The sequence below is a fragment of the Nerophis ophidion genome, linkage group LG08 (genome assembly GCF_033978795.1).
Source record: "Nerophis ophidion isolate RoL-2023_Sa linkage group LG08, RoL_Noph_v1.0, whole genome shotgun sequence".
Classification (NCBI taxonomy): Eukaryota; Metazoa; Chordata; class Actinopteri; order Syngnathiformes; family Syngnathidae; genus Nerophis; species Nerophis ophidion.
Genome location: NC_084618.1, coordinates 58301033 through 58328152, shown reverse-complemented (window position 1 = coordinate 58328152; position 27120 = coordinate 58301033). Strand labels below are relative to the sequence as shown.

General features: G+C 37.8%; 1 protein-coding gene across 2 annotated transcripts in view; it reads right to left on the bottom strand.

Moving 5' to 3' along the window:
- baiap2l1a (BAR/IMD domain containing adaptor protein 2 like 1a) overlaps positions 1–27120 on the bottom strand; it is a 60417-nt gene that overhangs the window by 4937 nt on the left and 28360 nt on the right. For both annotated transcript variants that reach the window (XM_061909072.1, XM_061909073.1), the window contains exons 7-12: positions 22261–22413; positions 20460–20603; positions 20006–20123; positions 14945–15158; positions 7675–7734; positions 7446–7593 (exon numbers count right to left, since the gene is read on the bottom strand). In XM_061909072.1, the coding sequence (XP_061765056.1) occupies positions 7446–7593; positions 7675–7734; positions 14945–15158; positions 20006–20123; positions 20460–20603; positions 22261–22413 (837 nt within the window). The remainder of the gene's footprint in view (positions 1–7445; positions 7594–7674; positions 7735–14944; positions 15159–20005; positions 20124–20459; positions 20604–22260; positions 22414–27120) is intronic.

Sequence of the window (27120 nt, the reverse complement as noted above, 5' to 3'; positions counted from 1 at the left end):
GCAAAAGCAGCATTGTGTATCTTTCGTTGGGGTTAATGTATGGAATAAGTTGGACCAAGAGATAAACAACTGCAAAACTTAAATTCTATTTAAAATTATTTTGAAGAAATCAAATATATGTTGAGAATGGATGCTAAGGATGCAAAGCTAATACGATTGAGTGTTTTATATTTTCTTGTGAAGAAGCATCAAGTGTTGGAATTGGGGGTTAAATCACCAAATTACTCTCGCTTCCGGTCACCGCCGCTGCACACTGGTCCCCTGTGGGGATGGGTCAAATACAGAGGATAATTTCACTGCACTTGGTGTGTGTGTAACAATCATTGGCACTTTAACTTTTAACTTTAACTGAAAACAAAACAAAAAATGCATGGATAAGGTATTGGCAATTTTTTCAGTTTTTGTTTTGTAAATACATTTGGATAGGTGTAATAAGCTTTAGTTTCTGCCTATTCCATTTCAGACTACATGTATAAAAAAATAATTATTCTCTTTATCCGTCAAAAGTTTAAAAGTCTGAATAAATTAAGCTTGAACCTTAAAACATACTTCTTTGGTTGATTACTGTACTGACCATTTCTGCTAAAACGGTTTTGTGTGCTCAATATACTTTCCCCTCATTTTGTTTGTTTAAAGTGGTCAAACGACTTAAACATATTTTTATTATCCAAACTATACTATTACATGCACAAATTAATTAACAGACAAAATGTTTGTGTTTCTTTGAGCTGACTTAGTGTACCATCATATCAAACACTGTCAAAGCACTTCTATTGGGTTAAAGGGGATGTTGTGACAAGTTGCTGCAATAATAGTGACAAGGTCCACTTTTGCCCTACAGTCCCATAAACAAGACTATAAGTAAGCAGTTAGCTTTTGACCTTTCCTTGAACAAGGCTTATAAGACAAAAAGGATATTCGATCAAGAAGTACTCTACTGTATCCGGAGGGAAGGAAACAATTAAGATGAATGGGATCTCTCTTGGAAGTTTATTTCACCATAAAGCCCTGAGGCAGCAGGTTGAGAGGACAGTGCAGTCACACAGTCCCAATGATGAGAAAGGAGAAGCATGCCTAGACTTGTTCGCTGCTTGCTTGGGCAGATTCTATCAGTGGACAAATCACCAACTAAAATTGTGACTGTACCCTTCTTGTCCTTTACGCCTGCCTGTGTAACATCCTTATCTGATCTTCATTCCTGAACAGAGGAGAAATTTGCCTTGGAGCAGAGGACTGCTATGTTCTACACCGTGCCTTGAACACATTTTACTTTTTTATACACTGTTATTACAAACCATCATTGAGACACATGTTTAACTAGCTGGAGGATATATGATGTTTCAGGCTACAGTATGTTTCAGCACAATTAGTCCGGCAAAAAGCAAAACATGTGCTCTGAGATTTTTCTTTGTGTGGGTTAAGTGCGGACTATGGACTAACCATAAAAGTAATAAAAATATCAATACAGGAAACGCTGAAAAATGTGTCAGGTGAAACTCAAACACGGCCACAGCCCTGTCTTTTATCATGACGGAGCTAGAAGATATCGGGGTAGGCGCATTGGCTTCAGAAAAATAAGATAAAGTATCTCTTTCAAACCCCAGACACGACCGACGTACAGTGGAACGTCCATTTACAAACCCCTCATTGTACAAACGTTTTGATTTACGAACCATAGACTGAATGAAAATGGGCTTTGTTGGACAAACCTTTCATTTTTTACATTCATCAAGTACTTTGTACACATCCTTTTCTTAGCAGTGCTGTCATTAGCTATTTATGTGTTTGTTTGTTTTTTTAGTCTGTTATAGCATTTTTATAGTTTTGTTAGTTCAATGAGTCTCAAGAAAGTAGTGGACGAGCGATGTGCTTGAAAAATTCAGGAATAGAAACGGTATCCACAGCGTTGTACAATACTGCTTCCTCTGCCCTCCTCCTCACTTATGCTACATACCAAAAACATTCACCAACATGGTGCAGTGGATTTTATTTTATTTATTCTTTATCATTAAAATGACGTGGCTGTTAAGGAGTTTTTTTTATTTCAAACTGTGAGTGCACTACAGGGCTAGTGACAGTAGCCACATGTACATAGACAACATTTTCTTAATCAGATTATTATTCGGATTAGAATGTTAGTATGTACATGAAACCTAAAAAAATGATGTGATTATGACTTGCATTTTCATGCATTACACCTTAAATCGGAATACTTTACTTTGACATGCGCAGAACATAACATAAATGGAAAGGTGGGTTATTGTTGGGGTATGGTGCCATCTTTTGGACAAGTTTACTTACTGCAGGTGCTGAAAAAGCAGTAGACTTACACTGTAAACAAACATGGCTTTGTTCAATTCTGCTTGTCCGACGTTATTACAGCATTTATTCAATATTTTTTTTCCTTCTGTTCACTACTTTTGTTTTACCTCTCTTTTTGAAATGTAGCTGTTGTGTACCATTTATGTTGCGATATGTATAAGTTGCCACGCGTCTTCATGTTACAAAATTCTATGTACGTTTGAGGCTAGCAGTTAGCGCTTAAAGTAGCCGTAATGTCGTGAATAAAACAGCTGCATCCCTTCTTTTATTATTACATCGACACATGACACTCCCGACCATACTTTTGTTTTTGCTAGTCTAGTTTTAAAGCAACAAACTCAACAGCATATAACACTACTTCTGTACATGTTGAATGGGGGGAGACGGCAGCAGGACAATCGTTTGATTCCGAGACTATTAAATTAAGTCCCACCTCTACCAACAAAGTATATCTGACTGACAATATGACATGCGCAGTAAGGATGATTGTAAAATTTGGTTGAGGGTCAAAAGCTGTCTGCATGTAAGGTAACTACACACATATATATATATACACAGGTGCTGGTCATATTATTAGAATATCATGAAAAAGTTGATTTATTTCATTAATTCCATTTAGAAAGTCAAACTTGTAGAATGTATACATTCATTCCAAACAGACTGATACATTTCAAGTGTTTTTTTGCCAAAAAGGAGTTGATTATAGCTGACAACCAATGAAAACCCTAAATTCAACATCTCAGAAAATTAGAATATGGTGAAAAGGTCAGATATTGAAGACACCTGGTGCCACACACTAATTAGCTAACTAACTCAAAACACCTAGAAAAGCTTTTAAATGGTCTCTCGTTTTGATTCTGTATGACACACAATCATGGGGAAGACTGCTGACTTGACAACTGTCCAAAAGATGACCATTGATACTTTAAAGAAGGAGGGCAAGACACAAAAGGTCATTGCCAAAGAGGTTTGATGTTCCCAGAGCTCTGTGTCCAAGCACATTAATAGAGAGGCGAAGGGAAGACAAAGATGTGGTAGAAAAAAGTGTACAAGCAAGAGGGATAACCGTGCCCTGGAGAGGATTGTCAAACAAAACTGAGTAAAATGTGGGGGAGATCCACAAAGAGTGGCCTGCAGCTGGGGTCAGTGTTTCAAGAACCACCACGCACCCACGTATTCAAGATATGGGCTTCAGCTGTCGCATTCCTTGTGTAAAGCCACTCTTGAATAAGAGACAACGTCAAAAGCGTCTCGCCTGGGCTCAAGACAAAAAGGACTGGACTGCTGCTGAGTGGTCCAAAGTTATGTTTTCAGATGAAAGTAAATTTTGTATCTCCTTTGGAAATCAAGGTCCCAGAGTCTGGAGGAAGACAAGAGAGGCACAGAATCCACGTTGCCTGAAGTCCAGTGTCAAATTTCCACAATCGGTAATGGTCTGGGGTGCCATGTCATCTGCTGGTGTTTGTCCACTATGTTTCCTGAGGTCTAAGGTCAATGTAGCAGTCTACCACAAAGTTTTAGAACACTTTATGCTGCCTGCCACGGACCAATTTTATGGAGGTGAAGATTTAATTTTCCAACATGACTTGGCACCTGCACACAGTGCCACATCTACCAGTACCTGGTTTAAGGAGCATGGTATCCCTGTTCTTGATTGGCCTGCAAACTCACCTGACCTTAACCCCATAGAAAACCTATGGGGTATTGTGAAGCGGAAGATGCGAGATGCCAGACCCAACAGTGCTGAAGAGCTGAAGGCCACTATTAAAGCAACCTGGGCTCTCATAACACCTGAAGAGTGCAACAGACTGGTCGACTCCATGCCACGCCGTATTGCTGCAGCAATTCAGGCAAAAGGAGCTGCAACTAAGTATTGATTGACGTACATGCTGAAACTTTCCATGTTCATACTTTTCAGTTGGCCCACATTTCTAAAAAATATTTTTTGGTACTAGTCGTAACTAATATTCTAATTTTCTGAGATACTGAATTTGGGATTTCAGTAATTGTCAGTACTAATCGTCAAAATTTAAAGAAATAAAAATTTCAAATATATCACTATGGGTGTAATGAATTGATATAATATGTAAGTTTTACGTTCTGAATATAATTACTGAAATAAATAAACTTTTTCATGATATTCTAATAATATGAACAGCACCTGTATATATATATTCGGGGTGGGCAAATTAATGCGTTAATTACGAGTTAACTCATCATCTGTTAACGCCGACAATTATTTTATCGCGCATTTGCGTATGTTGTTTACATGCTTTGATTTTGTTAACGCCTTTTCTTAAAAAGATGGCGTCGCCCGGACGGGCTTCGGCGTGGAGGGGCTCTTGGTAAAGATGGAACATTTGGCAAAAATACCAGACAATTCTGCAAATTTCATGGCTGGCTTACAGCGTGGTCACTCCGGGATCACTTACGACCGCCAGACAATTCTGGATGTGGATAGATCGGGCCGTTTTGGACTGAATGACGCATGCTTGCTAGACCGGCTAGCTAGCATGGGAATACTTTGCCGGCTACATCCAACGGCCTGTGAAGCAGCGGAGTATATGTGTTGTCTGTCTATTTATGAATAATGCAGACGAGGCGTGTTGGCTGAGTTCTTAACGTTTACTTTCAGAGCGTGCATATCACAACATACAAGATGCCGTCATGACGACACACAACCTTTACCGGGCTACCGCACATGCTTGTCACTCGTGTTGCATGCTGGGTAGGGTAGTTCTTTTATTCCCTGGCTCATAACATCACAATATAGTACCATGTATATGATGCGTTCAGTGTATCAAAGCACCAAGCAAACAATCGGAAAATTCCCATCATATCAATTCCTAGATATGGTCGTAATTATTTTAAGTGCACTACGCATAATAAACACAACATTATTAATATTGCTACTACAGATAATTTGATCAAAAATTCCCTAAAACAGCCCACTACCTATAATATAGTTTTTTTTAAACATAAGATCCCTGATAAAAAAAATTTTTTCTGCTGTTACCTCAGAAATTGCCTGTTCGGATGTTATGATTGTGGCTCAGAGATTTGTATGTAGATTATATGTATTTTCCATAACAAACAGGATAACTTAAATACCCTGGCAGTGGAAATAAGCTTAAATGTTTGTATTTACATTTTTTGAGTTGATTTTCATAAAATATGCTATTTAACTGCTACTGTTTAACAAGTACTGATTTAAATTGTGTTTGCACAACAAATGTTTTGGCGCTTTTGTTCATGTGGAAGAATATTCCAATAAAGGTGCACTACACACTACTTTTGAATTCATTATTGGGCTTTGCGTATACAATGTAGTTAATCGCGATTAATCGGAAAAAAAGTGTGATTAACTTCGATTAAAATTTTTAATCGTTGCCCAGCCCTAATATATATATATATATATATATATATATATACACACATATACATATATATATATATACATATATATATATATACATATACATATATATATATATACATATACATATATATATATATATATATATATACATATATACATATATATATACATATACATATATACATATATATACATATACATATATACATATATATACATATACATATATATATATATATATATATATATGTATACATATACATATATATATATATATATATATATATATATACACAAATATATATACACACACACACACATATATACATATATATATATTATGTATGTATATATGTACATATTATATTAATATAATGGATACATAATTAACAAATACATTTTTAACATTAAGAGTATGAAAAAGTTCTACTTCTACCTTGTTTACGTCTGTGAGGACCTCCTTAAAGTTTTGTAATCAATCAGAAATATCAAGCAGCTAAAATGTGCCAAACATGGATAAGTGTGGATAGTGTTTTGCATTTTTCGCCATCATGCTTTGTAGTGGATTCAAATGGGCGTAATTTAGATTTTTTTTTTTACGGTGCAAGGACATTTTTATAATGCCTATAAAGTTCAGTGAGCAGGTTGTGTTATGTGTGACCATGTCTGTTGGAATGTTGTTTTGGTTGGATTTCTTTTTTTTTCGCACCATGACTAGTGAAGGTTGTTTTCATTGGGTCATATAACTAAATACTGCACAAAACTACACTCACCGCGTAATAAAAGTCAATGACCAAATTTACTCACATCGTCCAAATGATGTTGACATAACAGCAGCTTCAAAATTTGCACACTGTTAAAATGAATGCATTCTCTCTGTAGGTATAATTCTATATTAAACTAATAACTTTTGGTGGGCCAAATACAGGCGAGCTGTAGTTTGGACACCCCTGCCATAGTGTGTTGGTGTTGTATCAATAAAGTACTATCTATCCATCTATCTTTTGCATTTTTGCACGTTTTTGTTGCTAAAAAATTAATTTAGCATTTTTACCTGCATGTTGGGTCCTGTCCCTGGATCATAGGGTCAAGCTTACTGCCAATGTGTGTTTGTGACTTACAGTATAGCACTGTATCACGCTTTATATTGTGTTCAAAATGTTCAAACGTTTACTAAAATAGGGACTATTATCAAGGTTGGAACCAATTTTTCATGTTACATTGTTTCTTATGGGGAAATTTGCTTCAATGTACAAATTTTCCTATATACAAGCCTTTGTAAAATGCAATTAGGTTTATAAATCGAGGTTCCACTGTATTAAAAAAAACAAACTAAAAGTTATTAATTTGTACTGTATTGTAAGTAAATCACTACTTCAGTCAATATATAAAAGAAGAAGGGGAAATAGCAGTTCGATGCTATCGCAAATATACATTATTTTGTTTTAAGCTGGTTAATATAAGTTAACTTTCTAACGGCTCGCGCCAGTGGCCACATGAAAACATGCAAAAAAATAGACAAGTATGATATACAAAATTGTTGCTTAAATAAAAATCAAGATTATTTTTATATCATTATTTATTTCAACTATGCCAAAAATATGCTTTAATATAACACAGTTACGTATGGTTGAAAAAAGTCATTACCATGATCATTACAGAGATGCTCATTTCAACTTGTCTTTTTTCTATGGATTTAACATTTATAATTAATAATATTAGATCATAAATGTATGGTTCCAACCGTGTTCTGTGGCGATGGCGTCGAAGAAATCATCGTACTCGATGGGAAGTCGTCAGAGTAGTCTGGTGGCGGCAGTAAAACAGGCTCCTCCTCCCCCATCTCAGGAAGACTGGCAACACTCGGACTGCGCAATGGTGTCCCGAAATTGCTATTATAGTATGTGACATGTTAAAATCAGTCATCCGACATCATCTATAATAGTTAAACACTATATAGAATGTGCTCTTACCTGTTCAATATCATAGGTTCACTGTAAGGTCTGCAGTAGGATGAGGGGAACCAACCACGCCTAATAAACAAGACACAAGTACACTACAATATTAGGCACTAAAAAATGTTAAATACTTCAAGATATTGAAGTATTGGAGCAGAAAATGTCTGTATTATGTTTAAATATTATGTAGCCATTGCTCCATGACCATCTCCAACATGTTTGTGAAAAACTTGCTTCGATTTCAGCATTCCCTACTAACATGATTAGTGGATGACTGATATTGGGCCAGGTATTCTTTCTTGGACGTGTGCACCAGCATTATGTTTGTAATGCAGCAGGGCAAAGGGCTTTACAACTGTCACCTCTAACATACCGGACATTCTCTTCTGTTTCTACACCAGGTATTAACACAACAAAATATACTGAGACAGAACAGAAACTTGCACTGCAGCCTGAGCAATGTGAAAGAACATGATTGTCAGTCGTGCTGCACGATGGTTGGTATGAAATACCGTCCCTTGTTGTGAAGGTGACAATTGCTCTGCACTTAATATGAACTAGAATAACAACAACACACTCTCCTACACAAAGGGGAAGGTTTACAGCTTTGTCAGACAAAAAAACCACCCCATAAAAAAAACTACCCGACTGTAATGTAATTTGTTTTAAAAAAACGACCACAATGTATACTACCAGGTACCCTTCAGAGCCGGTAATTTTTTTCCTACACGTGGAACCCTGCAGCTTATAAGACAGAGCGGCTAATTTATGGCATTTTCTTCGCTGACAGCCATAATAAAAAATATAGTATAAAAATAAATATTAAGCAAAAACAAAAAGAGGGAGTTTTATTGTTTGTGCAATCTTTTGGACAAATGTGTTCACTGCAGGTGAAGCAGTGTCCTTCCATTTAGTGCTTTCAACAACCGGAAGTACGAACCCTGTTTCCGTATGAGTTGGGAAATTGTGTTAGATGTAAAAGTAAACGGAATACAATGATTTGCAAATCCTTTTAACCCATATTCAATTAAATGCTAGTACTACAAAGACAATATATTTGATGTTCAAACTCATAAACTTTTTATTTTTTTGCAAATAATAATTAACTAAGAATTTCATGGCTGCAACACGTGCCAAAGTAGTTGGGAAAATATATGTTCACCACTGTGTTACATCACCTTTTCTTTTAACAACAGTCAATAAACGTTTGGTAACTGAGGAAACTAATTGTTGAAGCTTTGAAAGTGGAATTCTTTCCCATTCTTGTTTTATGTAGAGCTTCAGTCGTTCAACAGTCCAGGGTCTCCGCTGTCGTATTTTACGCTTCATAATGCGCCACACATTTTCGATGGGAGACAGGTCTGGACTGCAGGCAAGCCAAGAAAGTACCCGCACTCTTTTTTTACGAAGCCACGCTGTTGTAACACTAGTCTTGCTGAAATAAGCAGGCGCGTCCATGATAACGTTGCTTGGATGACAACATATGTTGCTCCAAAACCTGTATGGACCTTTCAGCATTAATGGTGCCTTCACAGATGTGTAAGTTACCCATGCCTTGGGCACTAATACACCCCCATACCAACACAGATGCTGGCTTTTGAACTTTGCGCCTATAACAATCCGAATGATTATTTTCCTCTTTGTATTGGAGGACACTATGTCCTCTGTTTCCAAATATAATTTGAAATGTGGACTCGTCAGACCACAGAACACCTTTCCACTTTGCATCAGTCCATCTTAGGTGAGCTCGGGCCCAGCCAAGCCGGCAACGTTACAGGATATTGTTGATAAATGGGTTTGGCTTTGCATAGTAGAGTTTTAACTTGCACTTACAGATGTAGCGACCAACTGTAGTTACTGGCAGTGGTTTTATGAAGTGTTCTTGAGCCCATGTGGTGATATCCTTTACACACTGATGTCGGTTTTTGATGCAGTACCGCCTGAGGGATCAAAAGTCCGTAATATCATTGCTTACGTGCAGTGATTTCTCCAGATTTTCTGAACTTTTTGATGATTTTACGGACCGCAGATGGTAAAATCCCTAAATTCTTTGCAACAGCCCGTTGAGAAATGTTGTTCTAAAACTGTTCAATAGTTTGCTTACAAATTGGTGACCATTGCCCCATCCTTGTTTGTGAATTACTTAGCATTTCATGGAAGCTGCTTTTATACCCAATCATGGCACCCAACTGTTCCCAATTAGCCTGCACACCTGTAGGTTGTTCCATATACAGTAAGTGTTTGATGAGCATTCCTCAACTTTATCAGTATTTATTGCCACTTTTCCCAACTTCTTTGTCACGTGTTGCTGGCATCAAATTCTAAAGTTAATGATTATTTGCACACAAAAAAAAATGTTTATCAGTTTGAACCCATTCATTCTTTCATTCTCAAAATAATCTTACTTATCTCATCGTATGGAATAAAACTTACTTCAACAATTATTTATTTATTTATTTATTTTTATTGTGATTACCTATGGAGTATATTGTGAAAACATTAAGAACAGGAAGTGAACAAAAGTTTTAGCGACTGTTATGTAAAAGAAAAGGGGTAGGATTGAATAAGCTCTGCTTCTTCCTACTTCTTTTCGAACATGTTGAAAAGAGAAACTGGAAATTGTGATGTATCATGTTGTATGCTTGCATGTTCGAAATATACTCAAACTCAACTCAACTCAACTCATCATCAAATATGTTGTCATTGTAGCATATTCAAATGAATATGGGTTGAAAATGATTTGTAAATCATTGTATTCCGTTTATATTTACATCTAACACAATTTCCCAACTCATATGGAAACTGGGTTTGTAGATGTGGCGTTCAAACTTCTGGCCGTCCATAGTGTTCCTACTTGGATGGATTCTTCATTCTTCACTCCAAGCAACGATTGTAAGTTTTACAGTACAACTAAAACTGTCTAAACTCAATAAAGCGTCCCATATGTAATTCTCGTAAGAGTGTGTTCGTGCATATTGTACGTGCTATCATAACGTAATGACGCTAGCGTCGTTAGCATTAGCTAATCTGCTCACACATTTATAAGTGTCTGTGCTAGTATTATTGACATTGTGTTCCAAGCGAGGAACCCTGGAACACATCCTCAGCTGCTGCACCAGGGCACTTGGAGATGGTCGGTACCGCTGGAGGCATGACCAAGTCCTTAAGACCATTGCTGAAACCATCAGCGCAGGACTTGTGTGGGCGAAGCAGTTCCGACCTTCCAAGAAAATCATCGCCTTTGTCAGAGCTGGGGAGCAGCCAACCCCTGCCAGAAAAACTTCTGCGGGCATTCTAACCTCTGCAAGAGACTGGCAGCTGTTGGTGGACCTTGAACATCAGCTGAAGTTCCCCAGCCACATTGCAGTCACCACCCTGCGACCAGACATTGTCCTCGTGTCTGAGTCCACCAAGCAGGTAGTGCTGCTGGAGCTGACCGTCCCATGGGAAGACCGCCTGGAAGAAGCCTTTGAGAGGAAGCTCTCCAAGTACGCGGGACTGGTCAGTGACTGTCAGCAGGCTGGCTGGAGAGTGAGGTGCCTCCCAGTTGAGGTTGGATGCAGGGGTTTTGCAGCCCGCTCCTTGACCAGAGCCTTCAGCACTTTGGGCATCGAGGGAGAGAGAAGGAGGAGAGCCATCCGCAGTACCACCGATGCGGCAGAGAGGGCCTCAAGATGGCTGTGGCTCAAAAGGGGAGAGCCATGGAGTCATGGTAGCTAGCTAGCCATCTGGACACAAGCTGGGGTCTGATCAGCCCCTGCTGGGTCACCTGGAGGAGGGTGTATGATGTTGAAAGACCCGAAACACCCGATGATTCCAGGCACATCACTGAAGATGTGTCCAGAGGCATTAGTAGATGTATGTACACAACTTACAAAAGTATTCTTTTTGTATTTTTTCAGTTTCACAAATTCTTCATTAAATTGACCAAAACGCCACCGTGGCGTTATTGAGTCTGCTTAGCTGATTGGAGAGCCAGCTTCCGCAGCTACTGGGTCCATGACAATGACTTCTGTTTTGTTCGATCAGCCATGTGACAGGCACCGTTTGGAAACAATTAAGGTATGTAAGTAAACATTTACAGAATCTTACTGTGTAAACAACTAATTTTGCAACGTTTATATTTGTGGCTAATATATGGATATTTTCTTTCTTTCTAAAATTTAGTGGGTGCGGCTTATGTCCAGGTGCACTCTATAGTGCGGAAAATGCGATATATTCTTGCCTATAATGACAGGGCGCATGGTCTACAAATGCAAATACGGTTGTACCTCAACTTTAGAGTGTTTTGAGATAAGAGTTGTTTCTCTGGCATTTGTTACGGCTTAAGTTGTAAGCAAAAAATTGAGTAACAAGCATCCCCGCCATTAGTTGGCATAGCCAATGTCACAGTATACTCTTCAGATCCAACCAATACATCTGGTCTTACTCTGTAGCATTAGCACATAGTTAGGGATTGACATAACATTTTTTTGCCCAACCATGGGAAGGAAGAAAGTGAGTGTGATGAGAGGAAGAATAGGATAATATTCATTGAATTAAAGACAGAAATAATCAAAAACATGACTCGGTACAGCTATTGGAGTATATCACTGCTAGTCTGCACCATACTGAAGCCAGCCAAGAATATTAAAAATAATATCGAAACGGCAGACATTTTTTCATGTTTGACGAAGAAGCAGCTGGAAGGAGATACCGTAGAAGTCCACTGTCCAGGGTCATTGCTTCACATTATTTTTACATTAATTCATAAAACTACTTTTCTTGTTAGTAGTACATTATTTTCATTTTCATACAATATTTATAAAACCTACTCAGTGGACTAGTGGTTAGAGTGTCCGCCCTGAGATCGGTAGGTTGTGAGTTCAAACCCCAGCCGAGTCATACCAAAGACTATAAAAAAATGGGACCCATTGCCTCCCTACTTGGCACTCAGCATCAACGGTTGGAATTGGGGGTTAAATCACCATAAATGATTCCGGGGCGCGGTACAGCTGCTGCCCACTGCTCCCCTCACTTCCCAGGGGGTGATCAAGGGGATGGGTCAAATGCAGAGGACAAATTTCACCACACCTAGTGTGTGTGTGTGACAATCATTGGTACATTAACTTTAACTTTAAATGAGTTTTTTAATTAAATCGACATGCTACATGTTAACATTGTGATGTTGGGGGTGAGCACCAATGAAATAGATTTTACTTCATTTCAAATGAGATACACAGACTTCAGATATAAGTGTTCTCAGTTAAACACTCCATCACAGAACCAATTTGTTGTAGTCAGTTTAGGTACTACTGTAATCTTAAATTGGTAATGGTTAAAAAAACAAAAACCTTGATATTGACAGCTGGGTTGTGAGCGACCTTCTGATGCAGTTTTAAATGACCTCACAAGGTAGCAGTAGCTGCATTTGAAGTATCTTGAGTGGTCAGCATCCAGCATCTTATCTCTGCATGCGCTTTCAAACATTTGTTGTATTGGTGTGAAACGCACTTGCTAAAATGGCACCGCCGCCCACGTACACCGTAGTAACCAGACAGACAAAAGTAGCTATCGGTGTCTTATTTTGGTGCTAAATTAATTCAGACTAAACCACCTGCAACTAATGCTGGAAGGTTATATTGTGCAAGTTAAAGTTAAAGTTAAAGTACCAATGATTGTCACACACATACTAGATATGGCGAAATTATTCTCTGCATTTGACCCATCACCCTTGATCACCCCCTGGGAGGTGAGGGGAGCAGTGGGCAGCAGCGGTGCCGCGCCCGGGAATAATTTATGGTGATTTAACCCCCAATTCCAACCCTTAATGCTGAGTGCCAAGCAGGGAGGTAATGGGTCTCATTTTTATAGTCTTTGGTATGATTCGGCCGGGATGTGAATTCACGACCTACCGATCTCAGGCCGGACACTCTAACCACGAGGCCACTGAGTAGGTCTTGGAATTAACGTAGTGTCCTGACAAAGGCACACATTGTGACAGTCTTTTTTACCTTTATTACTAGACCACAACACACCAAAGGCATAGTCATGACTTTGGTAAGCTACGATGCCACACCGCTTGATGGAGCATTACGGCTACCGTAGTCAGACGTACTGTGCTTCAACATACAGGTATTATTGTGGTGTATGACCCCAAAATGGTACATATTTTGAGACATTATCTGGTAGTTTCTTTGTCAATAATATGTAAAACCAACATGTCTTACTTATTGGTTCCTGCTGATGTGTATTTGGGATCTGCATAAGTTTTGGAAAATTTGCGCGAGTCCGCCATTGCAGTCTGCGCTGTGGTCAATAAGCTCCTTCTTTTTCTGTATTCTCTTGTTGTGGAGAATTCATCTTCCGCTGTTGCCATTTCTAATATAAAGTAGCATACAGTTCTTACTTATATTTGTCAATAAAATTGTTATGAAAGCGCTAAACATTACCGGTACAAAAATGGTGACGGGGATAAGACACTGTCAAAGTGGTGCCACATAAAGAAGACAGCCCACAAAATGGTGCATCCTGAATAGACGGTCAGAGAGCGGCTTGAAGATGGTCTCTAAAACATAATCTATGCAACATTTTGACCAAAGAACCATCATTACATATTATGTAGACCACAAGCAAGTGGAATGTAGAAAATAAACCCTTTAATGTGTCTTATCAAATTTCGGTGCACAGGTTCGCTTTTTGTATGAAAATATACCTGAATAGGCCCGCTCATTGGCAGTGCGCCTTATAATCCGATGCGCCCTATGGTTCATAAAAATATAGGATGTCATTTTGTTGTGGATTTTATTGCTTATTGTTCAATTTATTTTTATATTACTGAAGTATTAAAATTAGTATTCTGTTCAACCTGCATGTCCCAAAAGGCATTGTTTCTAAACAAACCTTTTATGAGTTCTATTTGTTTTTTCACCATTTGTAAAGATGTGACATCAGCATTAATAATGCTGAGCAGTTTCCTTTTTACAAATATTACAAAATATCTGTTGCTGCTGTGTCACGCAATACACTGTACCTTTTATAACATAATATAACAAATGACTAGGTGGTCAGAGAAAAATAAATCTAATCTTCCTTTCTACCTTTCCATGCAGTCCAAATCGTTAGTAAATTTTTTTAGTTATAATGTTATACTATAAAAAAATCCGTTTTCTCTTCAATTTGGACCAGCAATAATTAGAGAATTTACATATGTCCAATCAACCTATCTTATAAAAACACTTAGCAAGGTAATCCTACTTGTTGTCCAGATCTTTAAGAGAACCCATTCTCCAGAGTTAGAACTTACTGTTGAGTCTTCTCCAGCTCGCCGTAAAGCCAACCGTCTTTTTCCTTGTGAATGAGCAAGGTGATCATGTCGCCCTCGTCAAAGCTGAGAAGCGTGCTGTTGTTTCCTGCCGAGTGTGGAAAGCTGGTCCTGACCCGGGACCTCTTGGCCACATTGAGACCTGGCAGCTGGGATGTAGACCGGGAAAGACCATCTTCGCCCAGGCTCCCTTGATCTGGAAGTAGAAAAAGCTCAATAAAAAACATACTTATGAATACTTTTAGCTGTGAAATTTGACATAACATCCATATTTAATGTGCAACTCCTTTGGATATACCGTATTGACCCGAATATACTGTATGACTCTTTCCTTCCTTTAGAAGGTCTAAGAAAGACAGAGGTCTAGAGATTTACACAGTACATGCAGGATAACAAGTAGTGCAAATTTACCTCTCCCCGAACATTTCATATTGTCTCACACACTATGACTTGTAGATACTTAGTAGATCCATCCATCCATCCGTTTTTTACCGCTTGTCCCTTTTGGGGTATGCGCAGGAAATGGAGTCTATACCAGCTGTACTCGGGCGAAAAATGCTGTTGATATGATACTAATTTTAAAGCAATGGCAATCAATAGCGGTGCAACGATACGGCATCCTCACAGTTCGGTAAATACTGTAATACTGAGGTTGAGTTCATTTTCAGTACAGTAAGGGAACACAATGTCATGATCCATCATGGTTGTTTATTGTTTGTTTTTGTGTCAGCGCTCTTTCCTCCCTTGTTTCTCACTTCCTGTTGGCGCGCTGATTCTACACACTTGCCGGGAAGGCCAGTTATCCAGCATGCAGTCGCTGGTTCATTGTTTTCCACAGTGTATGGTCTACCTTCCTGAGTTTCTACACAAATGTAATGTTCTTTCTATGGCCTGGTACCTAATTGAAAGACCTTCTACCTGCACATCGTGTGCCTTCTCTGCATCCTGCGAACACACCAACAACAACCATGCGACACCGGTACACAACATGCCAAAACATAAAATTGCTTAGCTATTGCTCTTTATTGATTTTTAAAATGAAATATAAAACACTAAAACCTACAGGCAGCTATTTCTTCAATAGTTTTCAAACAGAAAAAAAAACCTACATAAAAAATTTAAATGTGAATATATAAATATGGAATACAAACAATTTAAGACTTTGATACTTTTGTAATGCTGTTAAATTGTTGAATTTTTTAAATCAGATTAATGACACTATTGAATTTGGAAGTTATGACTTGCTTACAAAATTTAAATTAACTTAAAGACCTCGATATTTTTACACAAAAGCAATTTTATGGTCATAATGCCATACAACATTTTTTTTTTAACTTAAATGCGTGTCCTTTTTTTCCCCCAACACTTGGTAGCAGTTTTGGCTTAAGTTGGGGTATATTTTCGAAGCGAAATTCGACACCAAGCAAAACAATCAGTCTTTTCACTTATCTTTCCACTGACGCATGCATTGACCTGATTACTGATCATATCACAACCTGCTCCACCTTTCAGGTAACTGTCCACGGTTAAGGTAAAGAAGCAGATGTGGTCAAAATAAATTGTGTGATTAATCACAGTTAACTTGTTATTTTTGACAGCCATTATTTTTTTGCATTAAACATGGGTAAAGATAGGGAAATGTACTATATTACATTATAAGCAATATAAGCAGTGCTTTATAGGTGAAAATAATCTTGCTAATAATGAATTAATGAATAATAATCTGTGAACAGAAAATCACCATGCACTTTTGACACAGCTGGTTTACCGCTATTCTTTTTAGGAAAGCGGTAGAAAATAGGTGGATGGATGGATGGCATTGCGCAAATCCGCCGTAGTAGTCAATAAGTTCCTTGTTTTTCTCTATCCTCTTGTTGTGGGCAGACTGGCTCGTACATGTCCATCTTACCCTGTTGCCATTTCTAATGCAAAGCAGCGTATAGTTTGAATTTATAATTTTCAGTAGACTTCATATGGAAGCCCTATGAGCTACAACATGGCTGACTAGGAGAAGACTCTGTCAAAGTGGAACTACATAGATAGGACCGTCCACAAAATGGCGCATCCCGAAGAGACGGTCAGAAAGCAGCTTCAAAAAGGTCTGTAAAACATAATCCACACACAATTTTGACCAAAGAACCACCATTTCATGTTATGTAGACCAACGTTTTTCAAATACTGTGCCGTGAGATACAGTCTGGTGTGCCGTGGGAGATTATGTAATTTCACCTAATTGGGTTAAAAGTTGGTACATTTTACATCTACTTTATACTTCTTTTTGTGCCCTTGTGTGCACGATCCTTTCCATCCTTTGTAACTGAGCTAATGTGTGGAAAATTTTACCTCGTGGATCATTAAAGTTTGTCTAAGTCTAAGTCTAAAAATCTTTTTGCAAACCAGTAATTATAATCCGCAAATAATGCCGTTGTTGAGTGTCTGTGCTGTCTAGAGCTCGGCAGACTAACCATGTTATACTCAGTTGGTGACAACAGGTAACTAATTACTCTGTAGAGAACAGGAACATGGTTTGTCATGATCACAATATGCAACCGATAGCGGGAAGCAGTGTGCAAATAAAAAGGTATCTAATTTTTAAACCAAAAATAAACAAAAGGTGAGTGCCTCTTACTAAAGGCATTAAAGTTTAGGGAAGGCTATACAGAACGAAACTAAAACTGAACCGGCTACAAAGTAAACAAAGACAAGAAGCTGGACGACAGCAAAGACTTACACCATGTGGAGCAGAGACCCCGTCCACCATGTACAGTACATGACATGACAATCAACAATGTCCACACAAAAAACGATAGCAACCGCACAACTTAAATAGTCTTGATTGCTAAAACAAGCAGTCAAGGAAGTCATGAAACTGCCACAGGAAAATACCAACAAAACAGAGAATGCCACCATGGCACCATAGCAGCTGACAGGTGAGTGGATTTCCCAGCTGAAGCGGGTTATCTAATCACCTATCTCCTTTTTTAGCAGCGTCCAAAGCCATGAGCCGGAAGAGCAGACAGACAGATGAGAGAGCAGGAGCGAGAGAGTGCTGAAAAGCCAAAAAGAAATACCAAATAAAAGACTTTGTTGCATCCTGGACTGGAGGTCCCATCCCTTTTGGGCAAACCACAGAGAACCCACGCATAGACTTCCACAGCCACCAAAATAGGAGCGCAAGACAAGAACTAAAACACTACACACATGAAATCACCAAAAAACTCAAAATAAGTCAGGGCCTGATGTGACAGTAGATCTACTTTGAGACAAGAGTGATGCCTGGTTGGTTATGATTTAAATTCATATCCAACAACTGCGAGAACGACTTTTCACTGTCAATATCGGCTGCTGGGTTTAATTTTTTAATGTATTCTTCCGTTGGTGTGCCTCTAGACTTTTTGAATAAAATAAATGTGCCTTGGCTCAAAAAAGGTTGCAAAACACTGATGTAGACCACAAGGAATTTATTCAAAGGTAGAAAAAAAATAATCAAATTAGGCTCCTTTAAACTAAACTAAAACAGGGCTGGCATATAAAGCATCCTGATGGACAACCAGAGGTGGGTAGTAACGCACTACATTTACTCCGTTACATCTACTTGAGTAACTTTTGGGATGAATTGTACTTCTAAGAGTAGTTTCAATGCAACATACTTTTACTTTTACTTGAGTATTTTTATAGAGAACAAACGCTACTTTTACTCCACTCCATTTATCTACATTCAGCTCGCTACTCGCTACTGATTTTTATCGATCTGTTAATACACGTTTTTTTTGTTTTGGTTCGTCAGACATACCTTCAAAGTAGGATCTAACGCATGCCTGCGTTTCACCAATCAAATGCAGTCACTGGTGACGTTTGACTCCGTTTCACCAATCAAACAGAGCCAGGCGGTCACATGATTAACTGCCCAAAAAGTTTCAGCGGCAAACAACGACAATGGCAGAGACAACAACGAACGGAAACACAACTGGTCTCACATAAAATCGATGTTCATGCTTCAGCACGCTTCAGACAACCAGAAAAACATAGGCATTGTCATATGTGTCTCCCCAAACAAGTGGACATTTCAGCTTACATGAACTCAATGTCAAATTTGAGGAAGCACATCGCGGTAAGTAACGTTAGTAGATATTTTGGCTGTCACCGCGGGCTAATATCAGCTTCCCATCTATGATTTACTGTCAAATGTACGTAGTTTGGGTATCATTTATTAACGTACTGCAGCCTCATAGACAGAGACACACACACTCACGCATGCATACAAACACCAATCAGAAGTGCACATGTGTTCTGAGGTGCAGCCCACACCTATCAGAGTTTATGATTTGCGTAAAGTCTAACTTGTTATTTTCCTTTGTAAATTTCTGCCTACTGAGCCTATGGTGCTGTTATGTTATTGTGGCTCAATTTGCCTTAATTGTTTTTATTTGAATGTATTAATACTTAATATATTTTAATATAATTTTATATTAATAATAACATTTTTAAAATAATATATTTTTCCCCTCTGGGATTATTAAAGTATTTCTGATTTCTGATCCTGGTATATTATTGTTTTGCTTAAGAGATATTCCTGGCTCTGAATTTTTTCATTGGTATTCTTATGTTTTTGTGCATTATTTGTTGCCGTCATCATTAAACGAACAGGTTACTCATCAGTTACTCAGTACTTGAGTCATTTTTTCACAACATACTTTTTACTTTTACTCAAGTAAATATTTGGGTGACTACTCCTTACTTTTACTTGAGTAATAAATCGCTAAAGTAACAGTACTCTTACTTGAGTACAATTTCTGGCTACTCTACCCACCTCTGTGGACAACCAAGAACAGGTGTGTGACGACTGCCAATCAAGGACAGGTGAGGAAAAATTCGCCCAGACTGAACGGAAACCAAAATAAAAGCGCAGGAAACAAAAAAAAATACAGAAACACAAGAAAACAATATTTAAGGTCGTCTTATATTCGGGTCAGTATATTAAATAGCACGCCATTAATAAGGTCATAACTGGTTGCCGACACGGTGACACGTGTTTTACTGTACCTGAGTTATACTCTGAAGACGAGGTGATAGAAGATCTTGGCTCTGGGTTGAACATGTTAGCGAGTGGACTGGTCTGGGCCTTTAATGGTGGTGCGGGAGGCGGAAACTCAACCCTGTTCTGAGGGGACGACAAAGAATATGATTGACAAAAACGTAAAAAAATTCTCAAAGTATGTAAAGGTGCGGCTCAAAGTTGAGTTAGTGTAAAACATGTGATAAGATGTTATCAAGGCTCTTCTACTCATCAATACACACCTCAGTAGACTTTATCAGAAGGAAACAATGCTAAGATATTCTCCTAAAAGCCACTCGAACAATCATCTGATAACAACACCGTTACGAGATAAAGCGCAAACAAGCAAAAGATCAAAGCACTTAGGTGTAATCCTCGTTATCTAGCAAAGTGTTGTTGACGTGTGCTGCATGAATACACACATGACGAACAGACACAAACCCTGTTGTAGCGCTCCACAAGCGGCGACTGCTCTTGATTGGTGGAAAGTCCATCTATCATGACTTTGACCGTGTCGGGCACCTTGCTAATGTCACAGCACATCTCTTGCCAGCTGGGGAGCTTCTCGTTTAGCAGCTCTTTGGCCTGAAGACACGCAGAGAGACTATGGTAAAATCTATAGTGTAGGGCTTTGTCCAAATGAATACGGATATTTTGAAAACACATATTTTTCTATACGCTTTGTCTACACACAAACATTATTTTTCATCTTTAAAAAATTAGGTTTCGAATAACTCCAGCCAGGGTGGAGAATAGAGAGTTTTAAAATCTCCGGCATAAGCGTGTTTGTGAAATGTCCAACATTATCTCAGGTTTTGCAACCCAACAGGACACAAGTACTACAGTAAGTAATTTAACTTACAAGTGTTGTTTTTATTTTGTGCGGAAATAGATAGCCAAGATGGTTGAATGGCCGTCCAGAAACTTTCTGGTACGAATCCAGTTTCCACCATCCTAGTTAGTACTGTTGTGTCCTAACTGTGTCCTAACACTTCACCCACCTTGCTCCCTATGTGGCTCACATGGGTGTATGAATGTGAAAAAATGTTGGGTGGTGGTCGGAGAGGCCGTAGACGTAATTTGGCAGCCATGTGTCCATCAGTCTACCCAAGGGCAACTGTGGGTACAAATGTAGTTTACCACCATGAAACTGTGAATGTGGAGTTAATTGGTTCGCAGTTTTCACTGTAAAGTGCTTTGAGTGTTGACAAACATAGCTCTATAACTTAAATCTAATCCATTATTATTATGATTAAAACATGGAAGATGAAAAAAATCATTCAGAAATGTTTTCTGTGCTTTTAGTAAGTGTGCGCAGCGACTTTAACATATATGTACATTTTCTGTATTTTTGTGTGTGCAAAAGATTGTAAAATCATTATACAATAAATATATATATTTTTTGTGTAACATTTTAAATTTAGCCGTTTAGGATGATTGCATTTGCATGCACATGACATTCCAAGACATTAGATGGCAGTAGCATATCCTAGTTAGGGAGTCGTCTTTGCCATGATTTGCATGATATATGTGCCACTATATTCTTATGTTGCGCTCTACTTAGTCTTTATATTGTCACTATTGCATGCTTTACACACCTGCTGTTTGAATGTAACATGCATCTTAGCTGTAGTTTTCAATACCAAATGATTGAAATCGCCATGTAAAGTTGCAAATGATAATCGGTAGCAATGTATATGTTAGAGCTAATGTAAATTAGCATCGAGCTAGTACATTTTGGAAAAGTGGGGCCTTACTTTGCGTTACAGGCATACTTGCTTTGTTGGCATTGAAAATTGTAACATCACCTAGAAGCAGTCAGACTGAGTCAACTCTGAGTGTTGCTTGATTGATTGTTTCTCTACCAAGTGTTTGAGTCTGAAACCACAGATGACTTCACAAGCAACAAAGGTATCGGAATATGACACCTTTTGAATTTACTTAAATCGATACCAGGTAGTACTGATGGAAATTGCTTGGTGCCCATAAAATCTATCAAATTCGGTACCCTTCATTAGTTATAGTGCACGACCAAGTCAGCTGTGGCTGCTTTTTCAGGCTTCTTATTGGACAAAATAAACATAACACCAGGTAAATATATCCTTATGTAGACAGATTTGTTTTACTCCACTTGTGTGGATGGACATTTTTTTTTAGAAGAAAAAGTGTACGTTTTCTAAATTAACCGTGTTCATTTGTGGATATGGCCAATTACAAGCTGTATTTATGTGTCGGCTCATACCTTGTCGTGGAAGTTGCTGATATGATAGGAGAACATGCAGTGTTTGTCGGCTAGGAAACAGAAGCGTCGCTTTTCTTCCAGCAGAGCCTCTTTGCAGCCGTCGGCGATGAACTTCTGCATGTCCATCTGGCGCGATGAGATGGTCTCTATGTACTGTCGACACAAAACCAGCAAGGTCAGGAGATTAATAACCTGAGGTTATGTTGTTTAAGAACACTTACAAGCACTATACATTGCTGTTCCTTTAACAATTGTGAGAAATGCTGTTACCATGGAAATCAATTAATTTAGGAAAAAATGTAGTCATTGCATCTCAGCATATCATAAAATATCCCCTCATGGTATTTTAATCAATTAAAGGCATTTAATTTTTTTTAAAGAAGGCGAACCCTAGGTTAAATATTTAGAGGCCGATTTCTACCTTAACGGCTTTTTGCAAAGTTTTAGAAAAGTTAGCATACGCAAAAGTTATGAAACATCATGAAGAAAAAACACCCTGTACAAACACCAATTTGGCTTTCGCAAATATGCTCATCATATATGGCTTTTTTGTAAATTATTGACAAAATATCTACTGAGCTAGATAGAAATATGTTTGCTATTGGGTTATTCCTGGATCTCTCTGGAGCATTTGAATCAGTTGACCATGTTATTCTCTTTGTATCAATGTATATTCATTAATAAATTAATTTATCTAGAAAAGATTAACTATAGTAAGGGGTCCCGCAAGGTTCCATCTTTGGGCCTCTTCTGTTTTTTGTTTTAGTAATAGAAATTATCTGCAATATCTGAGTCCTGTCTCCCAGTTTTATTTGCTGATGATACAAATAATGTCATGTCTCACTCTGACCATGGGTGTCTAATCATGAATGCCAATATCTGAAAATATACCACAAGGTGGTTCCAGATGAGCAAACTTTCCTTGAATATAAACACATCAAGCTACATCATTTTTAGAAATAAAAATAAAATTTTAAACAGCAAACTTAAACAAGTTGCTTGTACAAAATGTATTTGGACAGTATTTTAGTTGATAAAAGATTGTCCTGGAAAAAACACATTGAGTATCTATGCACAATAATTATGAAATCCTATGATATGATTATTAGAAGGGTGTACCATGCAGAAAATCAGTCCTGTGTCATGACATTATATTATAGCCTAATTTATCCGTATTTTAAATACTGTAATATTGTTTGGGCCACGTCATATTCCTCATAACTTAAGCAGATACTTTAAATTAAAAAAGATTCATGAGAATGATTTAAAATTTGACTAATAAAGCATCATCTGCACTTTTTATTTTATTTTTTTACTAAATTTAGACTTTGTCAGTGGGTTCTAGTCATATGCTTTACACAAATTTGTTCATGTTTAAGTACCTTAAATTCAAACAGGACCAGGAGTGTCAAACGCATTTTAGCTCAGGGGCCGCATGGGAGAAATTCTATCCCCGCATGAGACAGCCTTGTAAAATCATTGGATTATTACTTAAAAATATAGACAGCTTTAGGTTTTTTTCTTTGTTTTACTTTGGCCAAAATAAAACAAGCACATTCGGATAATGTACACATTACAATTAATCCTCTCGGCAAAACACTAAGTTAGTTGAAGATTCTGAGGGACAAAATTGGTGCAAATTAAAAAACACCATGAAGAACACAATAAACTGTGTGTATTTTCAAAGCCATTAAACATTAAGCACTTCCTGTTCAGCATTTTCATGTTGACAGTTCACCATTAAAGACGTGTTTGGAAAAGCAGCCAAGTGTTTCCTCAAACCACAGCAAGGGTGACATTTGCAAGTGCTACCACACATTCATGTATCATCATTTAAATATTACTATTATAAAATAAACAAAACAATTATCAAAATAACACTATAGCCAAAATCAAATGAACAAAACTAACAAACTTAACCAAAGTGAGCATGGTATGCATAAAATAAAATAGAGCAAACAACAAATGTGGAAACACATTTTTACAATGAAGTTTAGGGAGCATCGCACTGTCAAAACAGTTGCGAGCGCTGCAGGGGACTCTAACTTCTACAAAGATGATGGCATGTTGCCATATTACGGTTTTGTTATTTTATCCATTGAGTGGATATTTACAATGAAAAAAGGTATTGTGTGTAGATACTGCATCAGTCTGCCATCATCTCCTGCCAGCCACAACAGGAGCAATTGCTTGCACCTGCGCTTATTGGAGTAGCGGCAGCCAATCTAGAAAGCGCTTAAAGTCAGCGGACACGTCACCTTTAAACAGTGCCATGTGTGACGTGGCTTACACTTGAATTGCTTCTGCAACATCCAGTGAACACATTTAGAACAGCAGTTTCTTTCATTAAAGAATTGCAGATAATATTTATACTGAGCAAACGCATCCTGAGGACCACGGGCCAGAATAAACCTGTTCGCGGGCCTGATAGGGCCCACGGGCCATACATTTAACACACCTGAACAAGACATTCCAGGATTTTTTCACAAGTGTTTTCAAATGGTTCGGTACAGTTAGCTATCTGTTGTGCAGGCAGAATAATAATAATTTCTGAATTAGGGAGTTTCTGATTGGTTATCTTTGTCTTTGTTGTTGTTATGTCTCTAGTTGTTGTAATTATTCATTGTCTCTTTTGCTGGTTTTGTTTTTTGTTGGAACTTGGGATTCTTCTTCTCTCCTGAACAATTTATTTTGTACTTTGTATACTGTAATTGAATGTTTGTTTTATGATTTTACATTTAATAAATCAAATCAATAATTACATAAAAAAACTACATTTCAGAAAGTTGGTTGGACTTAATTAATAAATGGTTTTGGTGCATTATTCCCACCTTGCTTTTCTCAAAGTGTTGTTGAAAAGGGCCTATATTTTGGATAAATTACTTGACTAGGCAATAGCTCACCTATTCCAAAGGAATTGCATATTATGCTCACTGACTGGGAGATGGAAATGATGTGAGGTCAAAAAAAATAAAAAAAAATAAATTATGTGAGGTGCAAGTATAAATAAGGTAGAACATTGAGACAATAATATGGTAATTAATGATTTATCAATGGAAAATATGTCAACTGTACGGCACTGACTAAGCTTCAGCCTGTTTGGTGTTTAAGTACAGCAGAATGATCAAGAATGACGCTGATGTTGAAAAATACTGACCTGACAAAAGGACCTTCAACCTTCCCTCTACTCGTTTATTCCTCCTTTCTTATATGAACTCCTCAGGCTGTCATGGCAACAATCAAACCGCTTGTTCCTATAGTCACTCATTCGCTTTATACGGTATCTCTATGATAGCCAGTCAAACGCTGAATCAGTGCGCTTCACTTCTCATTTTCACTGTATTTGCAATCTCACAGACCTGGCGTGAGCAGCAATCACGCTTCCGTGAGCCCTTAAGCTGCGTGATTATTAGAAAGCTCGGCATTGCCTCACTTTCAGCAGAATTGAAGCCGCTGGAGAAGAGGAGAGCTCCCAGTTTCAGCTCACTCGACTGAAGAAGAGGAGGCCCGTTCAAGGTATCAAGCTGAGGTTTCCACCCAGAGAGCATGTATTGTCAGGATCAGTGATAAACATGAGCTGATACTCACTTAAGAAGCTACTTTTACAGCAAACAACCCCATTTGGACTCTTTTTACCACGGTGATTTGCGAAGCACACACTGATTGTTGTGTAGACATCACAACAAAACTGTTAACTTCCAGCAACAATCATGAATACTATCAGTAAAGTAAATACACACCTCAAGCATTATGACTCAGACTTGTTAACCTATTCATCACATTTATTTGGCAATTAAAGTCGATTTTAATAGGCAGCAAATAGACCTCTGAGGCTAAGGAGTCCAAATAAAACACAGCGAGCAATTGCTAAAATGCAGAAGACACAAGTCTAAGGGAGGAGGAGAAATAACAGTTAGGACTAGAAGGCAGAAGTTATCACGCATTTTTCTCTCAATTGCAGAGATGATATAAAATAATGTATAATGTAAAATGTAGTAACATGTATTATAACCATACATATATATGAGGATTTAAATGAGGATATATATATAATTATAAATATTATTTATATTATATATCAGAGGTGTCCAAACTTTTTGACTTGGAGCCCGTACTGGGCTAACATCGAAGTGAAGTAACAATATATATATAGCCTAAACATATATATGTGCACATATCATATTAATATAATGGTTATATAATTAATTATTAATATGAATGGATATTAAGAGTATGTGAAGGTTGTACTCCTACTATGTTACTGTGCTTTGTAATCAATCAGAAATATGAATAAAATTGAGAATTAAATATTCAAGTTTTTGTTTATATATGGGCACCATAGTTATACAAAGCCTATTAAGACATAACTAGATTTCTTGCCATGTTTGCTGCAGCACAGCCTCATCAATGTTGACAAACAACAAGCATCATTGTTTTTTCTTTAGGTCAGAAATGTCAGTATCTTTGTCTAACACAAATACAATATATTTAAAAATTATGATAACAACTGAATACAATAAAATACATATAACAGACCATCCAATTCAGCAGATTGCTTACCAGGAACTCGATATTAAGAAGGGTGTTTTTTCAATGGAAGAACTGGAAGCAGTGCTTAAAAAAATAAAAAATCAGAAAGCAACAGTTGCCTGTTTTCCAGACTTCTGGCGGGATGTCACCCCGCCAGAAGTCTGGAAAACAGGCAGCTGCAATGAAATTTATTTTTAAATTTCTGTAACGTGTTTACCATCAAAATGAGATTTAGAGAGAAGGTTGTATACTTCCCGTCCCCAAGAAAGGCGATCTGGGTATCCCAAGCAACTACATAGGAATTACACTGACTACAATCACAGCTAAAAA